The following is a 19,525-nucleotide window of genomic DNA, read 5'->3' on the forward strand; positions in this document are numbered from 1 at the left end:
TTTTGTGCTCAAGTACCACTTTTGACTTTAAGTTTACACAAATTCAATTTTTTTTTTTTTTTAACTAAAAACCCGGTGTACCAGATGGGAGAAACGAACAGACACTAACAACTATTAGTTGGTAACGTCTATCCGTGTTAGATTAGGTTAGGGCCCAATGATCGGTATCATAATATTGTGTTTATTACATGATATCAAAAACGACTAAATCGTGTAACTGATTTTAGTAGACACTCGATTTACTGGGAAAAAAACCTATCCTTGTACTTATTAAGACACTTAATGGTTCTGATACGACAAAATCACTGTCGTTATCCCGTTTTTTTATAGCCTGTGTTATATAACCTTACCGAAGGTTAACTATGAATATATAAGGTCCAACTACCTGCAAATTATGAAGAGGACTGTTGTTTTTTGGATTCAGATTAAGTGTTGCTTTTTATGCAGTATACCGCCTCAAAATGTATTTTTTATTACACAATTTTTTTAAAGGAAAACTTATGTTTTGTATATTGTTATACTGTTATTCATTTAAAGAGATTCACGCTTGATTGTTTGAATTGTCTAATATTAGATAATCTGCTTAGTGCTAATTTTAATTTTTTAGTTTATCAACTTGTAGCTCTAATTTTGTATAAAATATTTCATTATTTTATTACTATGTACTATTACTATTAAGATAAATTTTAATAATAATTAAGTCATAAATGATAATACTTTATTTTATGATTAGATGAAATCTCGTGAACGTTTAACATCATGATACTGCTCTTATGCTATTATTAAAAAAACACAATTTTTAAAATCTCCATAAAAGGTTATTGTTAAATAACAGGCAACAGCCGACCGCTAGTGGCTATACACGTTAGTAATATTTAACTAATAAGTAATATATGTAGGTAAAATGTATTGTTTTCTCCATCACAGTACCAGTATACAATTTATTTTAATTTAAATATAAGAAAATCGATTTTTCTTTAGAAAATAACAAGAAATTAATATACAGGATGAGGCAGTAAAACGGCGATTTTCTAATGTATTCAAATGGTAAAACCCGTTCCACTATCCCACCCTTTACATTTTAAGGATCTATGAAAAGGTTTTTTTAGTTGCATTTTATTTTGTACATTGTCAATCTAGTAAAATAGAAGTATAATATAGCTTTGAAATAATATAATCTATGCAGTATAAATAGTTTGTGTGAGATTGCTTTAATGGAAGTATATAATACATAAATATTAATTTTATTGAGAATAAGCGATTATAATTTAAACTATGGAGTACAAACGATTGGAACATGAATCGTCGACCATTCCAACAAAATATAACAAGACATAGTATATGTGTTATTTGGTCCACTAAGTTTTTGCAAAAAAAAAAAAACCAGTACAGTGGGGTCGGTGCATAGTGGGGACGGAACATAGTTGGGTCGGGGCATATTGGGGACGGAGAGGTCACAGGTCTACAGGAATTACTATAAATAAAAGTGATAAAATTGAATAAAATCACTTTCAAATAAACGCTCTAATGCTTATTTGTAAATACAAAACCTCAATTTAAAACTTTCTAACTTTGCTGGTTTATACTGTGCTTGGTTTGGATTGTACTGGCTTGAAAATACTAACTACCGATTTGCATCGAAGCTTTTTTTCGAAAGTGATTTTATCACTTTCAGATTTAAAAATTCCTGTAAGCCTGTGACCTCCCCGTCCTCACTATGCCCCGACCCCACTGCACTGGTTTTTTTTTTTGGTGTTATTAAGTATGCGGTGGGCTTACCTATAACAAACTTAAAACAAAGAATCAAAAAAACCCTTCATCTTATATTTCTAGTATTTAGTATTTTAAGATATGGAAGACGAACATCGCGACTTCTGTTTAATAAGTCTTAATTGAACATATTTTAACATTTTACAAAAATTCAGTTATTTCTCTAGTATAATAATAACTTTGCTATCGAAATACATTAAAGTCTACTCTAACAATAAGTTTATTTGCTCCTAGTCTTACAATGACCAACATACATTTGTTTGATAAAATATTTTTTGTACATCATACGAAGTGTTCTCAATCTAAATTCAAGGAGGCGTTGTTAAATCCTGACGGGACACTCTGTATCGATAAGAGCGACACGAGCGTAGAAAAACCTGTTACACATTGGTTTCTTCACAAAAATATATTTTTCCATGTTTGTGTTTTTTTGTTAGGTGTTTGTACAGTAGTCAGTAAGAATTTTTTCTTAGCAATAGTTCAAATAGTATTTAACGATTTGTGCGAAGAAACCAATATATAGCCACATGTTTTTCTAAGCTCGTGTTGCTCTTATCGATACAGGGTGTCCCGTCAGTTTTTAACAACACCTACCTGAATTTAGATTGAGAACACTTTAGGCTGTGATGCAAAAAAATTATTTTATCAAGCAAATTTATGAAGGTCATTGTAACAAATGAACTTAGATTAGACTTAAATGTATTCCAATAACAAAATAAGAATACACGTTAATAATTGTATATTATGTATAACGCAAGTATGAAGTGTTCACAAAAACAAAACGGATCTATTTCTACAACATTGATTAGTCAAAGCTCCTCCATATAAAGACAATAACAAAATATAATTACAATGACTGAATGTTTGTAAAATGTTAAAATATGTTCATTCAAGACATATTAAATAGAAGTCGCGTTGTTCGTCTTCCATACCTCAAAATACTAATTAGTCTAAATAAAAGATGAAGGGTTTTTTGGTATTCAAAAAATAAAAAACACCCAGTTGCCATTTACATTGGTAGTAATTCTTAAAAGTTAAATTTATTTTATTATTTTCACGGTATATTATAAAACTAGATCTTTGGCAACAAGCTAAAATTTAATTGGAGGGGCAAAACAATATAATGGACACCAACCTCAAGGTGAGGTTAGGTAAAAAAAGCATCGTCGAGTCTATTTTAATGATCAACCGACCATCCAATTTTCCCACCACCACTCTATAACGAGGAGGCTTTCGCCACCTTCCCTGAGGAGCAAGTTTGGCACCGCTGATCCGGATTATTTTCGAAATCCGAAAACTGGATTTCAAACGGAAAACAAATTCGGCACCACAGTTTTTTTTTAACTGCCGGCAAACTGTGTTTTCGCAGATTGCGTTTAATAGGTTATGGATACATATCAGTTCCATCTACTGGCAAATATTCAACTTAAAAGTTTTAAAATTACGGCTAAAAACCCCAAAAAACAAATGGGTATAATTTAAATTTGATACAACGGACGTGTGCTGGCATAACAAATAAATATTCCTAATAAATTTCATTTCGATCCGACTCTTTTTCTTGAAATTATAGCCAGTTAAAGTTCTAACTAAAAAACTCGTACGTTTTTTTTTCATATTTCGACTGTGAAGAAGTAAACTTTTTTAATTTCCCCCCCCCCTTCCCAAAATACCAACTAGAAAAAATTTGTGGTTTATAGAGTTGCTATTCGAAGGAATTGGTCCAGTATTAAAAAAGTTACAGTGTATACAGATAAAAAAAAGCCCACGTCAGAGTAAAACCCATACCTTCTCGCTTTGCATAGAAGCTAAAATTAATAAGTATAATATCAAACTATATAAAAAGATTTTCATATCATTTATCGGTATCATGATTCATGTCACGATTTGTCATGATACGCTGCAGCTGCTTTCGTTGATAAAATTTAGTGTATCATGAGCATAGAAAAAAAAACGAAAATGGTCAAAGTTTAACTATCTCTTTATATTATAGGCGACTTTATCGTTTCATATTGATGCTAAAAACCTAATGGCCTTAGTTTTTATAAAACTAATATACATAATCGGAGGTATAGTTTATAATATTTCAATGATAATTATTCCAATGAAAATCATCTTTGTGTATACCATTATATCCAAAGAGAAACCACTGACAAATTATTTTAAACTAGAAAAAAACCAGAAGTCCTTTAATTGTTTAATCATTTATGTCCATAACTAGTTGATAGCCATAATATATCTTAACTAACATAGGTATATTAGAAAGGTTTTTTAAAACCCTGTTGACTCATTATTCAATTACACTAAGCAACCCAGTAATTGGCTACGAACAAAGTTCAATTTCCCCTTGGATAAAGATAAAAAATGGATAATGGAAATGGATAAAGATGGATAAACATCTATTCTTAGAAAATTTCAAGGGCTTTTCACATATTTTGTTTCAATGTCCACCGGTGCTTGCGTTGTCAATATTTCCAGTTTAATGTACTGTTAATAATTACTCATATCTTACTTATTAATTTATGTATGTATTTATTTTTATTAAAAAAAAAACCAAATCGTGTGAAATTGTTTTGGTAGTTTTAATTTTGGTTTTTTTTTTAGAGAATTGAAGTATTTTCGCCTCCGGGGCGGCTAGTCGGATCAGTCGATCAAGAATGGTCTATTTGTTGTCCATCATTTGCCGTGCGCAACGCAGCTAATGAAGAAGTTTTCAAAATCAAAAAATCAAAGGTCCAATTTGTAGTTTTCCATAGTGTGGTCATGACGATTTTAAAGTAATACAAACGTTATTGTCATTTTTAAAATCTTTAAATGTACTCATATTCGGTAATTAGAACGCGAACCAAAACTTGTGAAATTTATATTGTATTTTAGGGGTATTATAGGGTTGGAGATAAAAGTATTCTAAAAAAAATAAAGTAAAATATGAACTATAAAGAATGGGAAAATTTTTTTTTTTAAATATTAATATTATCCGAGAAAATCAGTGTTTTACGTTGTTTGGATCACCCTGTATACAACACAGTATTGTTTAGTGTAAAACTAGCAGTTCCTTAAGCCATCCTACCTTTTTTTTTTAGTAGACTTAAAGTTTTGGAATTTTGGAAACATATTTAAAAAACAATATTATTCAACATGTAACGCGTTGAATTTTGTTAATAGCAAAACTTTCATATTTTTTTTTTAGTTACTTAAATAAAATTGGACGGTTGTAACTGACCAAAAGTTCAGAAAACAATTTTAGAAACGCATTTCTCGTGGCATTTTCTTAGATGAGATTAAAGAGTGCAAAACTATGTTATGTTTCTTTAAAACTTTTGCTCCAAAAACTCTTTTGTTTTAATAATTGGTTTAATAAATTAGCGTATCAACAAAAAGTTCACGTTTTTTTTTCTATTCCTGTTGTATTGTAATATTTTCTATTTTATTTTACTTTTACTTTTCAGATTATATCCAAAGACACGTCGACCGAAGTCGGTCGTATATCGAAACAATGGTCCGGACTTTTAAGAGAAGCCTTTACGGATGCTGACCACTTTGGAATAAGTTGTCCAATGGGACTCGATGTCCGTATGAAAGCAGTTATGATAGGAGCGTGCTTTTTAATAGTAAATACAACGTTATAATACAAATTTCTATATTATTCATAATATATTAACCTAATCTTAACCTATTTATTAACCAGCTCTTTATTACCTTGGTTTTAATTATTTACTCGGAGTCAACTCCTAAATTGTTGTACTACAGTTTGGCCGGATTGACCAGTAGAAAAACAGACAATATTACCTCAAAGTTATTTAAAATTATTCGTCCAGCGAACGAAAAGTTATTTTCATTCTGAATTGAAATTAAAAAAAAAAGAAAAAGCTAGTACAGTGGGGTCGGAGCATAGAGGTGGGGATAGAGAAGTCACCGATTTTGAAGGGGAAGAGAAGAAATTTTCAAAATGTTTAGTCCAATAAATTACCTTACAGGTGCGATTTCTGATCTTAAGAGTTGTAAAATATATCGTGGTACAGACACAAAAATAATAAAAAAAAAATCATTGTAAATACAATACCTATTCTGAGGTATCGCATCGAAGCTAGCTAGAAGTTTTGTCGTTCTTACTTGTCATAACGATAACAAATAATAGTAAGATTTACATAAAAGCAAATACAGTAATATAAATATGAACACACCACATATTATTAACACCAATATTGGAATAACTAAATGACTAGTTTGCCAACTAAATGTTTAGTAAACACAATTTAGGCATTTTAAAACACCAAAAAGATCTTACTGGTATATTGGCTTTTAATAAACTTTTTTTAATAGACGTTTATTATCAATTCTCAAGGAGAAGGGGTGAACTGCTTAATTTGTTGGACCAGAAGTAGTAAAAAAAAAAAATTTGGAGAAACTTGACTAAATCACTAAAAACTCATAAAAACATTAATGTCTTACAAACGCAAAATATAACTGCATCGGTAAACAACTCCAATGTCTATTGATAAACTTGATCGTAAACCTGAAGAAAACAGTAAAGATTAATCAATGGATCTCTTTTCAGATATTGACTTGTTTTACACAAGGAGTAATGTTTTATTTTCATTTTTATGTTATGCTTTACAGGTTGTTAATTGACTATCAAAGTAAACAAAAAACCCAGAATAAAGTATACTATATTTAATTTTTATCTATCTATCTCAGATATAAATAATTCAACATTCAACAATACAATACAAAAGTTAAATATTTTATCATTATGTATATTTTAAGAAAATTTCTAAGGCATGAAATGATTGTTATAATTTAAACATTTTGAATAATAAGTGGAGTTTTGTTGATTATTGCTTAAAGGAAATAATAATGTTTCTGCCCGTTTTAAGTTTAAACTTTAATACTTAAATAATATTAATGCTTTATTATTTGAGACGATAAAACACTGTAAAAAAATCAGGATTTTTAAATATTTACAGGTGGTATATTTTAATGCCAACATTAGTGTCTTGTAATTAGTTATGGTTAACTACATAAAGTACTAAACATTAAGTGTATTTAGTTTTGGTAGTAAAACTTACTTTTTGAAATACGAAAACCATGTTTTCGGTGCTGATGAAATTATATAGTTGTACAGTGTGTAAGTTTTAAACACAAATAGTAAATTTTTGATATTCTAATTTAGATTTATATACTTCTTTATATATGTTTTTATTTAAATTTAATTTTTAGTACCTTATTATGTTACGTTTTTTTTTCTGTCGAGTACAATTTTTATTACCGATTACATTATAAACCCTGGTTATTAATTTGGGTTTACACTAATTTTAACATTCATTTATTCACTTTAAATTATTGCATGGCAATAATTTAAAAAAAAAAAAATTTCTCGTTTTTATATTTTTTTTTTTTACATAAGTACTTTGAAAGACTCTAGGTATAATAATCTATTGTTGTTAATACTGTTGTGAAAAAACCACTTCAATGACTATTAAGCTTTCCACGATATAATTTAAACATATTAACACAATTCTTATTATAATTACATCAAAACTATTTTAAATAAAAAATTAATGATTATTATAATTATATTATTATAATTTTTAGATTACAGACAAAAATTACTCATACTTTTTGAATAACACAACTATATACTTACTATTATAATTACCTATTATAATACGTAGTTATTCTTATGATGAGGCATCATTAACAAATTAAATGCATTCATTTTATTTTGTAAAGGTAGTTATATTAAAGGTTAAAGTATTTAAATTTACTGTTTTTTTGTGCTTAGCTAAAAATAACTCAATATTCCACCCTTCCTCCAGACACTTAAATAACTTAAAAAATAATTATCCAAAACTAGTTTTCAACCACTTAACTTCCGAGCAGTCGCGCCTTTAGGAATCTCGTTGGTGGTTGAGCCGCGGTGTTAACACCACTTCCTATTATGGCCCAAGAAATTTTTTTTTCTTTCACCTACTGTGTTGATAATCTATCAACTAGAGAACAGCGAAAGTTACAGCAGGCTGACCTCACATGTTTAAGTACATTACATTCAGTAAAGACGTAAAGGCGTAAGGCGACCTATAAAGTCGTAAAAAAATCTCAAATTTTAAAAAGAATAATACATATAAAATTGTTATGTTTATTATTTTTAAATAACTTAAAGGTGTAATGCTTTTTCATTTGTTATTGTGTGTTTGTACTTTATACACTAAATTAAAGAGAGTTATTCCATTAGAATTATTAATTTTTAAAAAACTACAAAATAGTGAATGTGTATAAAATATAATACATTTTAAATTATATTCTGATTGTCTGACTTGAATATTCTAAAAAAATGCTTCAATAAACAGCACGAACATAAACTTTAAAAAGCAAAAACTTTTGTACAGTATGTACAGTACTATAAATTCGTTTAACATTTCGATGGTTAGAAGGTAAAAGGGCGTAAGCGACAATTTTTTCAAAATTGACTTTTTTGCATATTGTCGTAAACAGCATATATCGATAGATCCAACTCGCATATCGATATCATTTGTACAGGGTCATCCAACTAACGTAAGACACCATTTTCTCGGAAATATGAATATTTTGAAAATTATTTTTTCCTGTTCTTTTTGATATATGTTTTACTATGTTTTTCAATACTTTGAAAATGTTTATCTCCATCCCTTATACGATAAAAAGGGTTTAGTTCACGTTTTCAAATGGCAACATATGTTTATATTTCCATAAATTTGTGGGCAAAATTTTTTAAAATATGTTATCGTTTGAATTTTTTATTTTTATCCATCTAGTCATTAGCTATATTCTGGAAACATGCACTAATTTGTGATTTTTAAAATAAAAATTCAAATGGAAAACTAACTTTAATTTAGTGTACAAACACACATTATCAAATATAAAAGAATGACACCTTAAAGTAAATAAAAAAAAATTAATCACAATTGTGTATGTTTATTTTATATGTTATTAAACTGTATTTTTTAGTACAATAATTATATGCCTCTTAAAATGTAATCAGTTGATAAAATTGTTTATCACATATGAACACTAAGATTAATATTTTGTATCAGTTAACCCTGAATCAGCAAGCTCGTCCCTGTTACAAAATATATGTATAGCTATAAATGCTAAGTGTCTGTCTAGGCGAAGAAAGTCTTATTGCCTTAAAATAATTTCTACCGTCTTTCTCCTTACTGCGATGTATTAAAATAGTTATTATTTAAAATATATTTAATTTGATTCAAGCCATAAAAAAAATGATAAGTTAAAAGTTTCCAATTCATATTTTGCTTAATTTAATCCATTATACTGACACTTGTGTTAGTTATATCAATATTATGTTTTAATGACAAAAATCAGAGACAAGTGGGCATGTCATTAGACCTATTGTTATATACGTTTTTTCTTTTAATTATCTACTATGTGTCATAAGAACTTGTGCCTAATTGCGAATACCGCACATGTGATAAATTATAAATGACATTTTAAATAGCTCAATATAGATATTGGTTAAAATTTAGACAGCCTTAAGTAACAAGCTTGTTATTTTTGTCAGCATTGATTAACATTTTATAAATTTTTTTTTTTTAATTATAAACCTTACTTGGAGACAGTGTCTTTGTTGATATGTTTTGTAGAGCTTGAAATCGTTTGAAAAACTGTTTTAAGAAAACTAAATAAACTCAGTTCTTCTTCTGACTCATTTTTTAAAATTTAATTATTTATAAATAAACGGCCTAAAGAGGCAAAGAATACATGTAGTGCAAGTTATACCAATGTAGAGGAATACAGAGGTGACATGAATACCAGAAGAACTAACATTAGTTATCCTAATTTCATGCCGATTAAAAGTTATGAATTAAACCACATAATTTAAATGTTTTTTTCTTCGTTATTTTTTAATTTATCATTAAGCACAGCATGATTTACTAATTCAAGCTTTTTTTTTTTTAATATCAATAGAAATTGTATCTACACGTTGTCCAGTCACAACAATAGAAACACTATCTGACAAAAAAACAAGTAGATAGACAATATTTGATTTAATATTAAATAATATGAATTATTTTTATAATTGATCATAAATAAAAATCGTAGAAATAGTTTGATTTGGTACACCAATAACAATAAACACAAAAAATATTAAGATCACCAGTGCTTTTTTGTACGCTTAAACAATTTTTAGCCCATGACACTTAATTGTTTTAATTCCAGTGTATACCCTTTTAAGAAATTTAAACATAATAATGATTTTGACAACATAATAAATCTCATAATATCGTAATGATTATTATCAATGCATTACAAAATGACTTGCGTTAACAATATACTCTAATATACAATATTTAAAACTAAACTACTGAAATTTTTTAGTGTTCGAAAACCAAAGTTAAATACATTTTAATTTTATTAAGTATAATAATTTTTGTAATTAACAAAATAATCCACTAAGAATGAAAAATCTACCTAATAACGTAGAATTTTGTTTTTTTAAGTATTTTTCTGTTAATAACTAGATAAAATTCTTTTTAATTTGATTATCGAACACTAAACAATTTCATTAAACTTTAATTAAATAAAACCCACCTAAACATTTAAATTTACAAGCTATTATGTTCTCGGTTCTATTTTAACGTAACATCCATTGATAAATTCCACTGCTATAGTAAAAGATAATTTGAGATCCTTCGGCGTAGGGCATTTTGCCGACGGTGAAAAACGATAGGACCTCACAAGAGTAGATATCGTAGTCTTCACTTGAAGCATTGCGTATTTCATTCCAATACAGTTCCTTGAGCCACCACTAAAAGGAACGTACGCAAAAGGATGACGATTGCGACACACGTCAGGTAAGAAGTTGTCAGGATTAAATTGTTCAGGATCCTTATAGTACTTGGGATTCAAATGCAAACATTGAATACAAATCAGAAGAATTGTGTCTGTAAAATAATAATATTCGATAACTATTAATTAACTAACATTTCGCTGTACAAATTGAAAAAATATTTTTCTTAATGGGTTCTACCTGCCGGGATTATGTGTTTTCCAATCATCATTTCGTTTTCTACTTTTCTGGTAATTAAGGGTACAGTTGAACAAAGCCGCATAGTTTCTTTGATTACTCGTTCTAAGTATTCCATTTTCTGTAAATCTTCGTGTGTAGGTGATCGGTTAAAGTCGCCAGCCGAAAATATTGAATTTATTTCTTGATATACCTAGGGTCAAAAATAGGGAATTTGATATTCAAACAAACATGGAATTGTAGTTTATTTCAGAAAAAATTACATTTTGTTGAACATCTTGATGATGAGCCAGCATAAATATAATTAATGAATTTGATTTTGCAGTTGTTTCATGTCCCGCTTAAACATAAAGTACATTTAAATAACGTTATTTAGTAGAATTTCTATTACAATTTTGGAAATTATACTTTATATTTTTTAAAATGTAGCATGCTTAAATTCTTAGATAAAAAGCAGTGATTTTTTGACGTTAAAGAGAATGAGGTGAATTTTTTTGATGATGTATTTAATGACATAAGTATTAAATAATACATCATTGAAATACCGAAATTTTTAACTAAAAAAATTAGTTTGAAAACATTGTTAAAACTTTTTACAGCTATAGAATTTAAATATAATTCTTACCACTAATAATGGTTATAAGTTCGTCCCGTATTTCTTTAGGTGTTATTTGTTGTTCGCTTGCTAATAGAATTTCAATTAAAGATTTAGGTTTTTGAGAAACACAATCTGTGTCATAACTCCCAATAATTGTAGTTTTCGCTTTTTCATTGAGTTCGACTTGTTTTTTCTGAATTAAGTCATTAACAAATTTATGCATTAAATGTTGACTATTTCGTTGTTCATGTTTTTTCGATGACAGTGAAAATAAAGTCGAAATTAAAAACCATGGGTTCGAAAGTCTGTATGCAAACATCTGTAATTAAAAAGTAAAAACAATTAACTTCTTAGCGGATATTATATTCTTAGTTTCGTGTAATGTTCTTCTGTTACTATAAAAATGAAGGAAAAAAAAAGTTTTACTTTTGCTATACGTTCATAACTTTTTTGGAAATCATGGTTTTCTTTGTTTTGTGAGTTAAATTCTTCTCCCAGCGCTGTTCTCCCAATAGTGTCCATCGACGCTAGGTCGAAAAGGCGGCCTATTTCAAGTTCAAATGGCTTTCCTTTACTCTTTTCACTCAATATGTGTGCAAGAATTTTGGATTCATCGTAGAAAGAAGTTATCATTGATTTTAAATTTGAATACTTTAACCATTGCGATATTATTTTCCTAAATAACGTACGTTTTATTAATAAATTATTCATCTTTTTTAAATAGGAACATTTTTTTTTATTAGTTTCTTACAAAATATCTATAATCATAATATTATAGGTACTATATATAACAATAATTTACCTGTTTTTTTTATAGTCATGTACATTATTAGTTGTAAGTACCCCCTTAACCGAGAAAACATCTTCAATTACCGGATAAGGTGTATCCTTTTGAAAACAATTTAAACTTTTCATTACTTCTTCCATATCTTCGGCGTTAGATATACAAACAATCAGCTTGTTAAAAAACCAAAATTTAAATAATGAATACTTGTACCTTAAACATAATGAACTTGTTTTAAATTTCGTCGATAAGTACTTATGTTACAAATTTAAATAATTCACAAAATAATAACAGTCAAGGATTGACTGATTGTATTTATATGAATAGTTTCTAACTTAACGTTCTGGAGCATGTATGTGATTCTCATGTAATTTTATGGGTATTAGTTAAAATTGTTAATTATCTCGAAATTTGGTTTTTGTTTGGCTTAAGGCTTATATTCCACAAAATAAAGGCATGTTAAATACAAGTATTAACTTCTTGCATAATTATAAGCTGGTTTTGCTATGTTGTCTTTATAATATTTAACAAATTAGATTACACCCGTATTAATTGTATATTAGCTTTAAAATGTTTTCAGTAATTAGACAACAATATACCACAAAACTTTACATGCTTATTCACGATAACTTACTTCATGCATAACAAATTCATATTTTCTAATAACTTTTCTGGTCCTCGAGTTGCAATCGTTGGAATTCCAACAATAAAATGACCTTTTGGACCAGGTATTTGAGCAGCCAAAGTAATTTGTCTTTGTATTTTTTTTGTTAGAAAAATTACTATCGTTGTAACTAATACAAGTGTAAGTATAATGGATTGAAAATAACTCATATAATAAATCTGAAATTTAAGAAAAATATGAATTGAAAATATTTAACTTACAATTTTTTATTGCTCAAGTCAATCTAAATATAATATAAATAAAACATATTTTATCATTGTGTATTCAAGGAAGAGACCAAAGGAATGATATGGTTGATATGGAATGAAATTATATAGGTATAAAGTAAAATAACATTATGTACTTTTTAATGATATAATCGTTTCACTGTTATCAGTTTGAAATACAAATAGTAAAATTCTCATAATTAGGTTCCTTATATACATATTTTTTAAATTAAACTTCTGTAATGGTCGACCACCAGCTTTAAATAATTGTTTTTTAAGTTATTTTATTTTAAAATTTCGAGAGGTGGAGTTTCTTCGAGTATTGCTTACAGGTTCGGTACAGATAGTTATAATACTTTACTCCATCTTTCTACCCATCTTAAGTTTAAACTTTAATACTAAAATACTATTGATGATATACTATGTGTGGCAATAAACCACGTAACTGTAAAAAAATTAAGGTTTTTAATTGAACAGATTTTATTTAACGCTAAAATTAGTTTCTAATAAAGGTTAACTACTTAAAGCACTCAAACATTAAGTTGATAGTGAAACTTACTTGTTGAAATAAAAGCATCATGTTTTTGGAAGCCGACAATATAATACAGTAAAATAATACTATGTACTCTGTGATGATATTTTGATTTCACTGGTGGAAGTTTAAAACCCAAATAGTAAATTTCTGACATTTTGGTTCCTTTTATATGTTTTTATTTGAATTTAAATTAGCGTACCTTATTAAATTACGCTTCAATCATATTTCCATATTTAATTATTGCCTGTAAAAAATTGTTTTTTTTTCCCACGTTTTTGTATGATTTATTGCACATAACGACTTTGAAACATTCTTAATTATACTACTGTTTTCAAACAACAACTTTTATGACTTTTCGGATTTTCGAAAGATAAGCATTATTTTAGAATACAAAGAGAGTAATAAAATTAGCCAAATGTATTATTCATATAATGGTATTATTGTTTCACTGTTTGAAACACAAATAGTAAATTTCTCATAAATTGGTTCCTTATAATATCTTAATAAACTTACATATCGATATCATTTGTACCGGGTCATCCAACTAACGTAAGACATCATTTTCTCGGAAATATGAATATTTTGAAAACTATTTTTTTCCTATACTTTTTGATAAACGTTTTACTATGTTTTTCAATACTTTGAAAATGTTTATCTCCATCCTTTATACGATAAAAAGGGTTTAGTTCACGTTTTCAAATGGCAACATATGTTTATAATTCCATAAATTTGTGGGCAAAAATTTTTAAATTATGTTATCGTTTGAATTTTTTATTTTTATCCATCGAGTCGTTAGCTATGACTTTGTAAAGATATTAAATTTTCTCTTAAATATTATTACATTTCTTTGGTTTCCGAAGACCGGGAGCCAATAAAATACTTATTTATGATCGCATTGTCCGATAGGTGAGTACAGGTAACCAAACACAATCAAATGTTTTGTGATAGTCTGGTTGACCAGCGATTCATATCTACAGATCACCGACTTTTCGACATTTACCGAGTTTCGTTGCGTTTTACTTTAGTTTGTATATATTATGTAAAATGTATTAAAAATAGCTCACAGAATATATCTGTAAATTAAGCGAAGTATGAATTGGAATTTTTTAACTTAAAATTTTTTTTATGGCTCCAATCAATTTAAATATATTATAAATATTAACTATTTTAATACATTGCAGTAAAGAAGAAGACGGTAGAAATGATTAAAGGTAATAAGACTTTCTTCGCCTAGACAGACACTTAGCATTTATAGCTATAAATATAATTTGATACGGTCGAGCTTGCTGATTCAGGGTTACCTGTTACAAAATATTATTACTATTAAACAATAGTGTGCATATGTGATAAACTATTTTATCAACTGATTACATTTTAAAAGGTATATTTTTGTACTAAAAAATATAGTTTAATAATATTCAGCTAAACATACACAATTGTGATTAATTTTTTATGTCATTCTTTTATATTTGCTATTGTGTGTTTGTACACTAAATTAAAGTTAGTATTCCATTTGAATTCTTATTTTAAAAATCACAAAATAGTACATGTTTTCAAAACATATTACATTTTAAATTATAATCTGATTATCTGATTATAGTTATTATCTGATTTGAATATTCCTAAAAATGCTTCTGTATAGAGCACTAACAAAAACTTTTGAACAGTATGTTATTAAAAAGTCGTTTAACATTTTTGGGTTTAAAATATTATTTACTTAAATAATATCCCAAAAAATATAGAGGTTCCGGTTTAAATTTAAAAAGTTACAATAAGTTAAAACTACTGGTAAGAGTTAAGCGTTATAAAATAACACCTAACATCTAAAAGTCAAAAAAACTTATAGTGTCTCAAAATATGTCCTTTGTCTAACATTTTGAGCTAACTTACAATGTTTATTGGCACAATAAAATTTAAATATAATACCAAAAATATATATTTTAACATTGTGTATTTAAGAAAGTGACCTAAAGCGTGAAATGATTGCTATAATTTTAAAAATTTGACGTTTCGTTGAGTATTGCTTAAGGTAATAATAATCTTTCTATACGTCTTAAGTTTAAACTTTAATCCTTGAATAATATAAAAAATATAATATTTGAGGCAATGAAACTCTTTAAAAAAAAAATGGTTTTAACAGAAGATATTTAATGCCAACTTAAGTGTCTTGTAAAGAATAACTACATAAAGTACAAAATCAATAAAATGTTTTTAATTTTGGTAGTGAAACTTACCTGTTGAAATGGAAAGTTCATAATTTTGGTTGCTGATGAACTTATATAGCTATACAGTGTGTAATTTATGATGATATTATGGATTCACTGATGTATGTTTAAAACACAAATAGTACTATTCTGATACTCTGGTTCCTTTTATACATTTTTCCTTAAATTTAATTTAGTGTATATTTTATGTCAGTTGTTTTTTTTATCATTGATTGTAATCTTAATTTTTACATAAAATTTACATTCATTATTTCTTTTACCGACTGGTCAACAAACATTTCAAATAACAGGGGAAAAAAAAATACGTCGGCCAGCGGTCCTCTGCAAGTAAAACAAATGAACACAACAAATAACCTCCGACAACTTAATCAACACAAGTATTGATAATAATATTAACATGGAAATCGAACAAACTAGTGATTCACTAGATCCAAAAAAACCAACCCCCCCCACCAATATTCATAAATCATATTTAAAGATTAAGGCTTTTGCGGAGCTGTTCAAAAGACAGTCGTTTCGAAGGAGTTTAGTTGTAAAAGCATTATTAAAGGCTTAAACTACAAACCAACTTATCAGACGACTACCGTAAAATTGTGAGTGTATTTATAAAAGAAAATGTTGATTTTCATACTTTCCAAATGCAACAAGACAAACCGTTTACAGTGGTTTTTCGAGACCTACATCATACCACTCCGATTGACGATATAAAACAAGAGTTATCATTTCTTGGTTTCAACGCTCTACAAGTAGTAAATGTACTATAGGGTCGAACTAAATTACCACTGCGGCACTACCCTTATTCTTTATCGACTTAGAACCAAGCGAGCATAACACTAATATTTTTTTAATTAAGCTACATTTGTTATACCAAAAAAAACTTGAAACTGTTTTTTTAATTAACGTTAGAAATCAGCGTGTTATTGAAAATTTCCCAGTAGGGAATGTTTACATTTTTCTATTATACTTTTTTAGTTAATTGACAAGCTAATTCTAAAAAGACTGAGTTGGTAGTCATTTGTTTAAAAAAAAAACTATAATTTTAATGACCAAAAAAAATGTGTTAAAGAGTTTGTATTTTAGGTGAGTTCATTCGGCCAACGCAGAGCTCGCTAAGGCAACTACACTTGTTTACTACTGTCTGATCGCCTGGCAGTGCGTCAGCCTAAGTTCCAGCAATGCCAGTGTATCTTTACACGAACCAATTACCCAGTTTTTTTAACCCGCTTAAATCTGGTTTCTCTTAAGATGAGCTTTTGAAATGTGAAACATAGAGTAGTTTAAGAGTTTGAGTAGCTTAAGATATTGTAAAAATTTGAGCCTGAATATTAAGCCTTGTCAAAGAGGAACAATTTTAAAGTTTTTATTTTTGTTACTGACTGACTCCTCACTCATCATCAAAATTATAAAACACTTTCTGTGTAGGCAGACACGTAACGTTTGGCACAAAGGTAGGTCTTATAGTGTAACTAATAGTATAACTAAAGGAAAAAATCTGAAAATTGCAAATTTCTCAAAATGATTGCAGTTTTAGGGAGCGTAGTTCTAAATGCATGCTGTGACGCGCATGAACATTGCTTGATTCGGTTATTATGGGTTTCGGTTAGCATGGGTGATTAATAAATCACCGATTCCCGACAATATGACAATAAGCAATTGTTTGTAATTGACAGAAACTACTTATCAAACATTATCATGAACCAGCTAGTATCCCACTGGGTTTAATTAATAATTAAATTAATTTTTTCATTTTGTTTTTATACAATGTGATCTCAATTTTTAATTTTTTTTTTGTTTTGACATCCCTCCCAACTTAAATTTTTTGATAGCAAATTTTGTATCTGAGATGGTAACGTACATATTTTATTACCTTTTTAAATAGAGAATAATGTATTACAAATTTCGACTGGTCGATAACCAGTTTCGGATAACTATTTTTGAAGTTATAAGAGCTTAAAAATTAGAATGGGAAGGGAAGTGGAGTGTAGTAGTATTTTTATCTGCGTGCATTTTCCAACCTCACATATCACCTAAAGAAATACGGGACAAACTTATAACCATTATAAGTAGTAAGCAATATATTTATATTCCATAGCGGTAATAGGCAAGTTTTAACAATGTTTTCAAATATATTTTTGGGAATTAAAAAGTAAAGATACCTTACGTCGAAGGATCTCAGAGTTTCGTTTAAAGATTGTTGAAGGATGTTAAGTTCAATTAGAACCAAGAACTTAACTCGAAATTAAGGATATTGAAAACTATATATTTATCTAGAATGATTTACTGAAATTTTTGTACAAAATAAAATCTATATCAGAAGCCAATATATTAGAAAGTTACGGTTTGAGAAGCTATTGGTTAGGTTAGGTTTATAAAATAGTATGTGAATTTCTAGTCGAATCTTAACTAATTAATATCTACTTTCTTCGAGCAATACTGAGCTCTTGCACAAAAGAAACTCAAACGAAAGAGACAAAAGTCTTTATATGCTTTATATTAATTGATTAACATGTTATAAATTTAAACAAATAATAATTATTATTTGGTTATTAAAATGTTTGAAGGTAATATTACTAAAAATTCTTTTACGATCTTTTTAGGACGCCTTAGGCCTTTAAGTTTTAATTGAATGCAATGCATTTGAACATGTGAGGTCAGCCGTGTAACTATCGCTGTTCTCTAGTTGATCGATTATCAACTAAATAGGCGAACAAAAGTAATACATTTTTTTAGGCCATAATAAGAAGTGGTGTAAAACCGCGGCTCAACCGCCAACAAGATTCTTAATTTGCGACAGTTTGGAAGTTTAGTGGTTGAAAATAAGTTTTGGATAGTTACTTTAAAAGTTATTTAAAACTAAAACTTATATCTGATGGATGGGTGGAATGTTGAATTATTTTTATCTGAGTACAAAAAAACAGTAAATTTAAATACCATAACCTTTAATATACCTATACAAAATAAAATATATTTTTTTAGTTTAGTATAGTTTTTTGAATGTTTAAAAAACCATGGGAATTGGTTCGTAAATGTTACACTTACATTGTTGAAATTTAGCCTGCGCATCAACGTGTGGTCTGTTATAATTATTTAAATAAAACTAATTTATAAATGCAAATGTTATCAAATCCATTTTAATTTGACCTTAGCTAAAAACAAACATTATGTTTAGATAGATAATGTTAGTTTTTAACTTTCATTACTCTGTTTAAATATGCATTTATAATTTGTACATATAAGTATATTTAGGTTAATAGGTTTATAGGTATATTAAAGGTTATGGTATTTAAATACTATATTTTAATACTATATTTAGTGTATTGTAAAGATTAACTATATGAATTACTAAAACATTAAATGTATTTATTTTTTGTAGTAAACATTACTTGTTGAAATGGAAAATTCATGTTTTTGGTTGCTGATGAAATTATATAGTTATACAGTGTGTGTAAGTCTTAAACATAAATAGTAAATTCCTGGTATTCTTGTTCCTTTTATACGTTTTTCTTAGAATTTAGTTTTCTATATATATTTTATCAGTAAATTTTTATTTCTATTGTTTTTCTTCGATTCAGTCAGTAATTGAATGTACATATTTAATAATTTTTGTTATAAATGTAGTATTCTTCATTATATTTTTTTCTCATAATGAATTTGTACATTTAACTTTTAAATGAGGAATTTCAATGACACATACTACACT

At 27.7% G+C, this 19,525-nt stretch overlaps 1 protein-coding gene across 1 annotated transcript in view; it reads right to left on the minus strand.

Annotated features, from left to right (window-relative positions):
• LOC126841639 (cytochrome P450 4C1-like) overlaps positions 1-13,645 on the minus strand; it is a 40,594-nt gene extending 26,949 nt beyond the window's left edge. Inside the window, exons 1-5 of the mRNA XM_050578220.1 lie at positions 13,625-13,645; positions 12,193-12,347; positions 11,817-12,066; positions 11,418-11,709; positions 11,056-11,132 (exon numbers count right to left, since the gene is read on the minus strand). Of these exons, the coding sequence (XP_050434177.1) occupies positions 11,056-11,132; positions 11,418-11,709; positions 11,817-12,066; positions 12,193-12,347; positions 13,625-13,645 (795 nt within the window). The remainder of the gene's footprint in view (positions 1-11,055; positions 11,133-11,417; positions 11,710-11,816; positions 12,067-12,192; positions 12,348-13,624) is intronic.
• Positions 13,646-19,525: the final 5,880 nt, after the last annotated feature.

Source organism: Adelges cooleyi, unplaced genomic scaffold (genome assembly GCF_023614345.1).
Source record: "Adelges cooleyi isolate 19-005CV unplaced genomic scaffold, UGA_ACOO_1.1 ACOO_flye_CR_arks_rails_tigmint_CR_PRNA_40, whole genome shotgun sequence".
NCBI classification, from domain to species: Eukaryota; Metazoa; Arthropoda; class Insecta; order Hemiptera; family Adelgidae; genus Adelges; species Adelges cooleyi.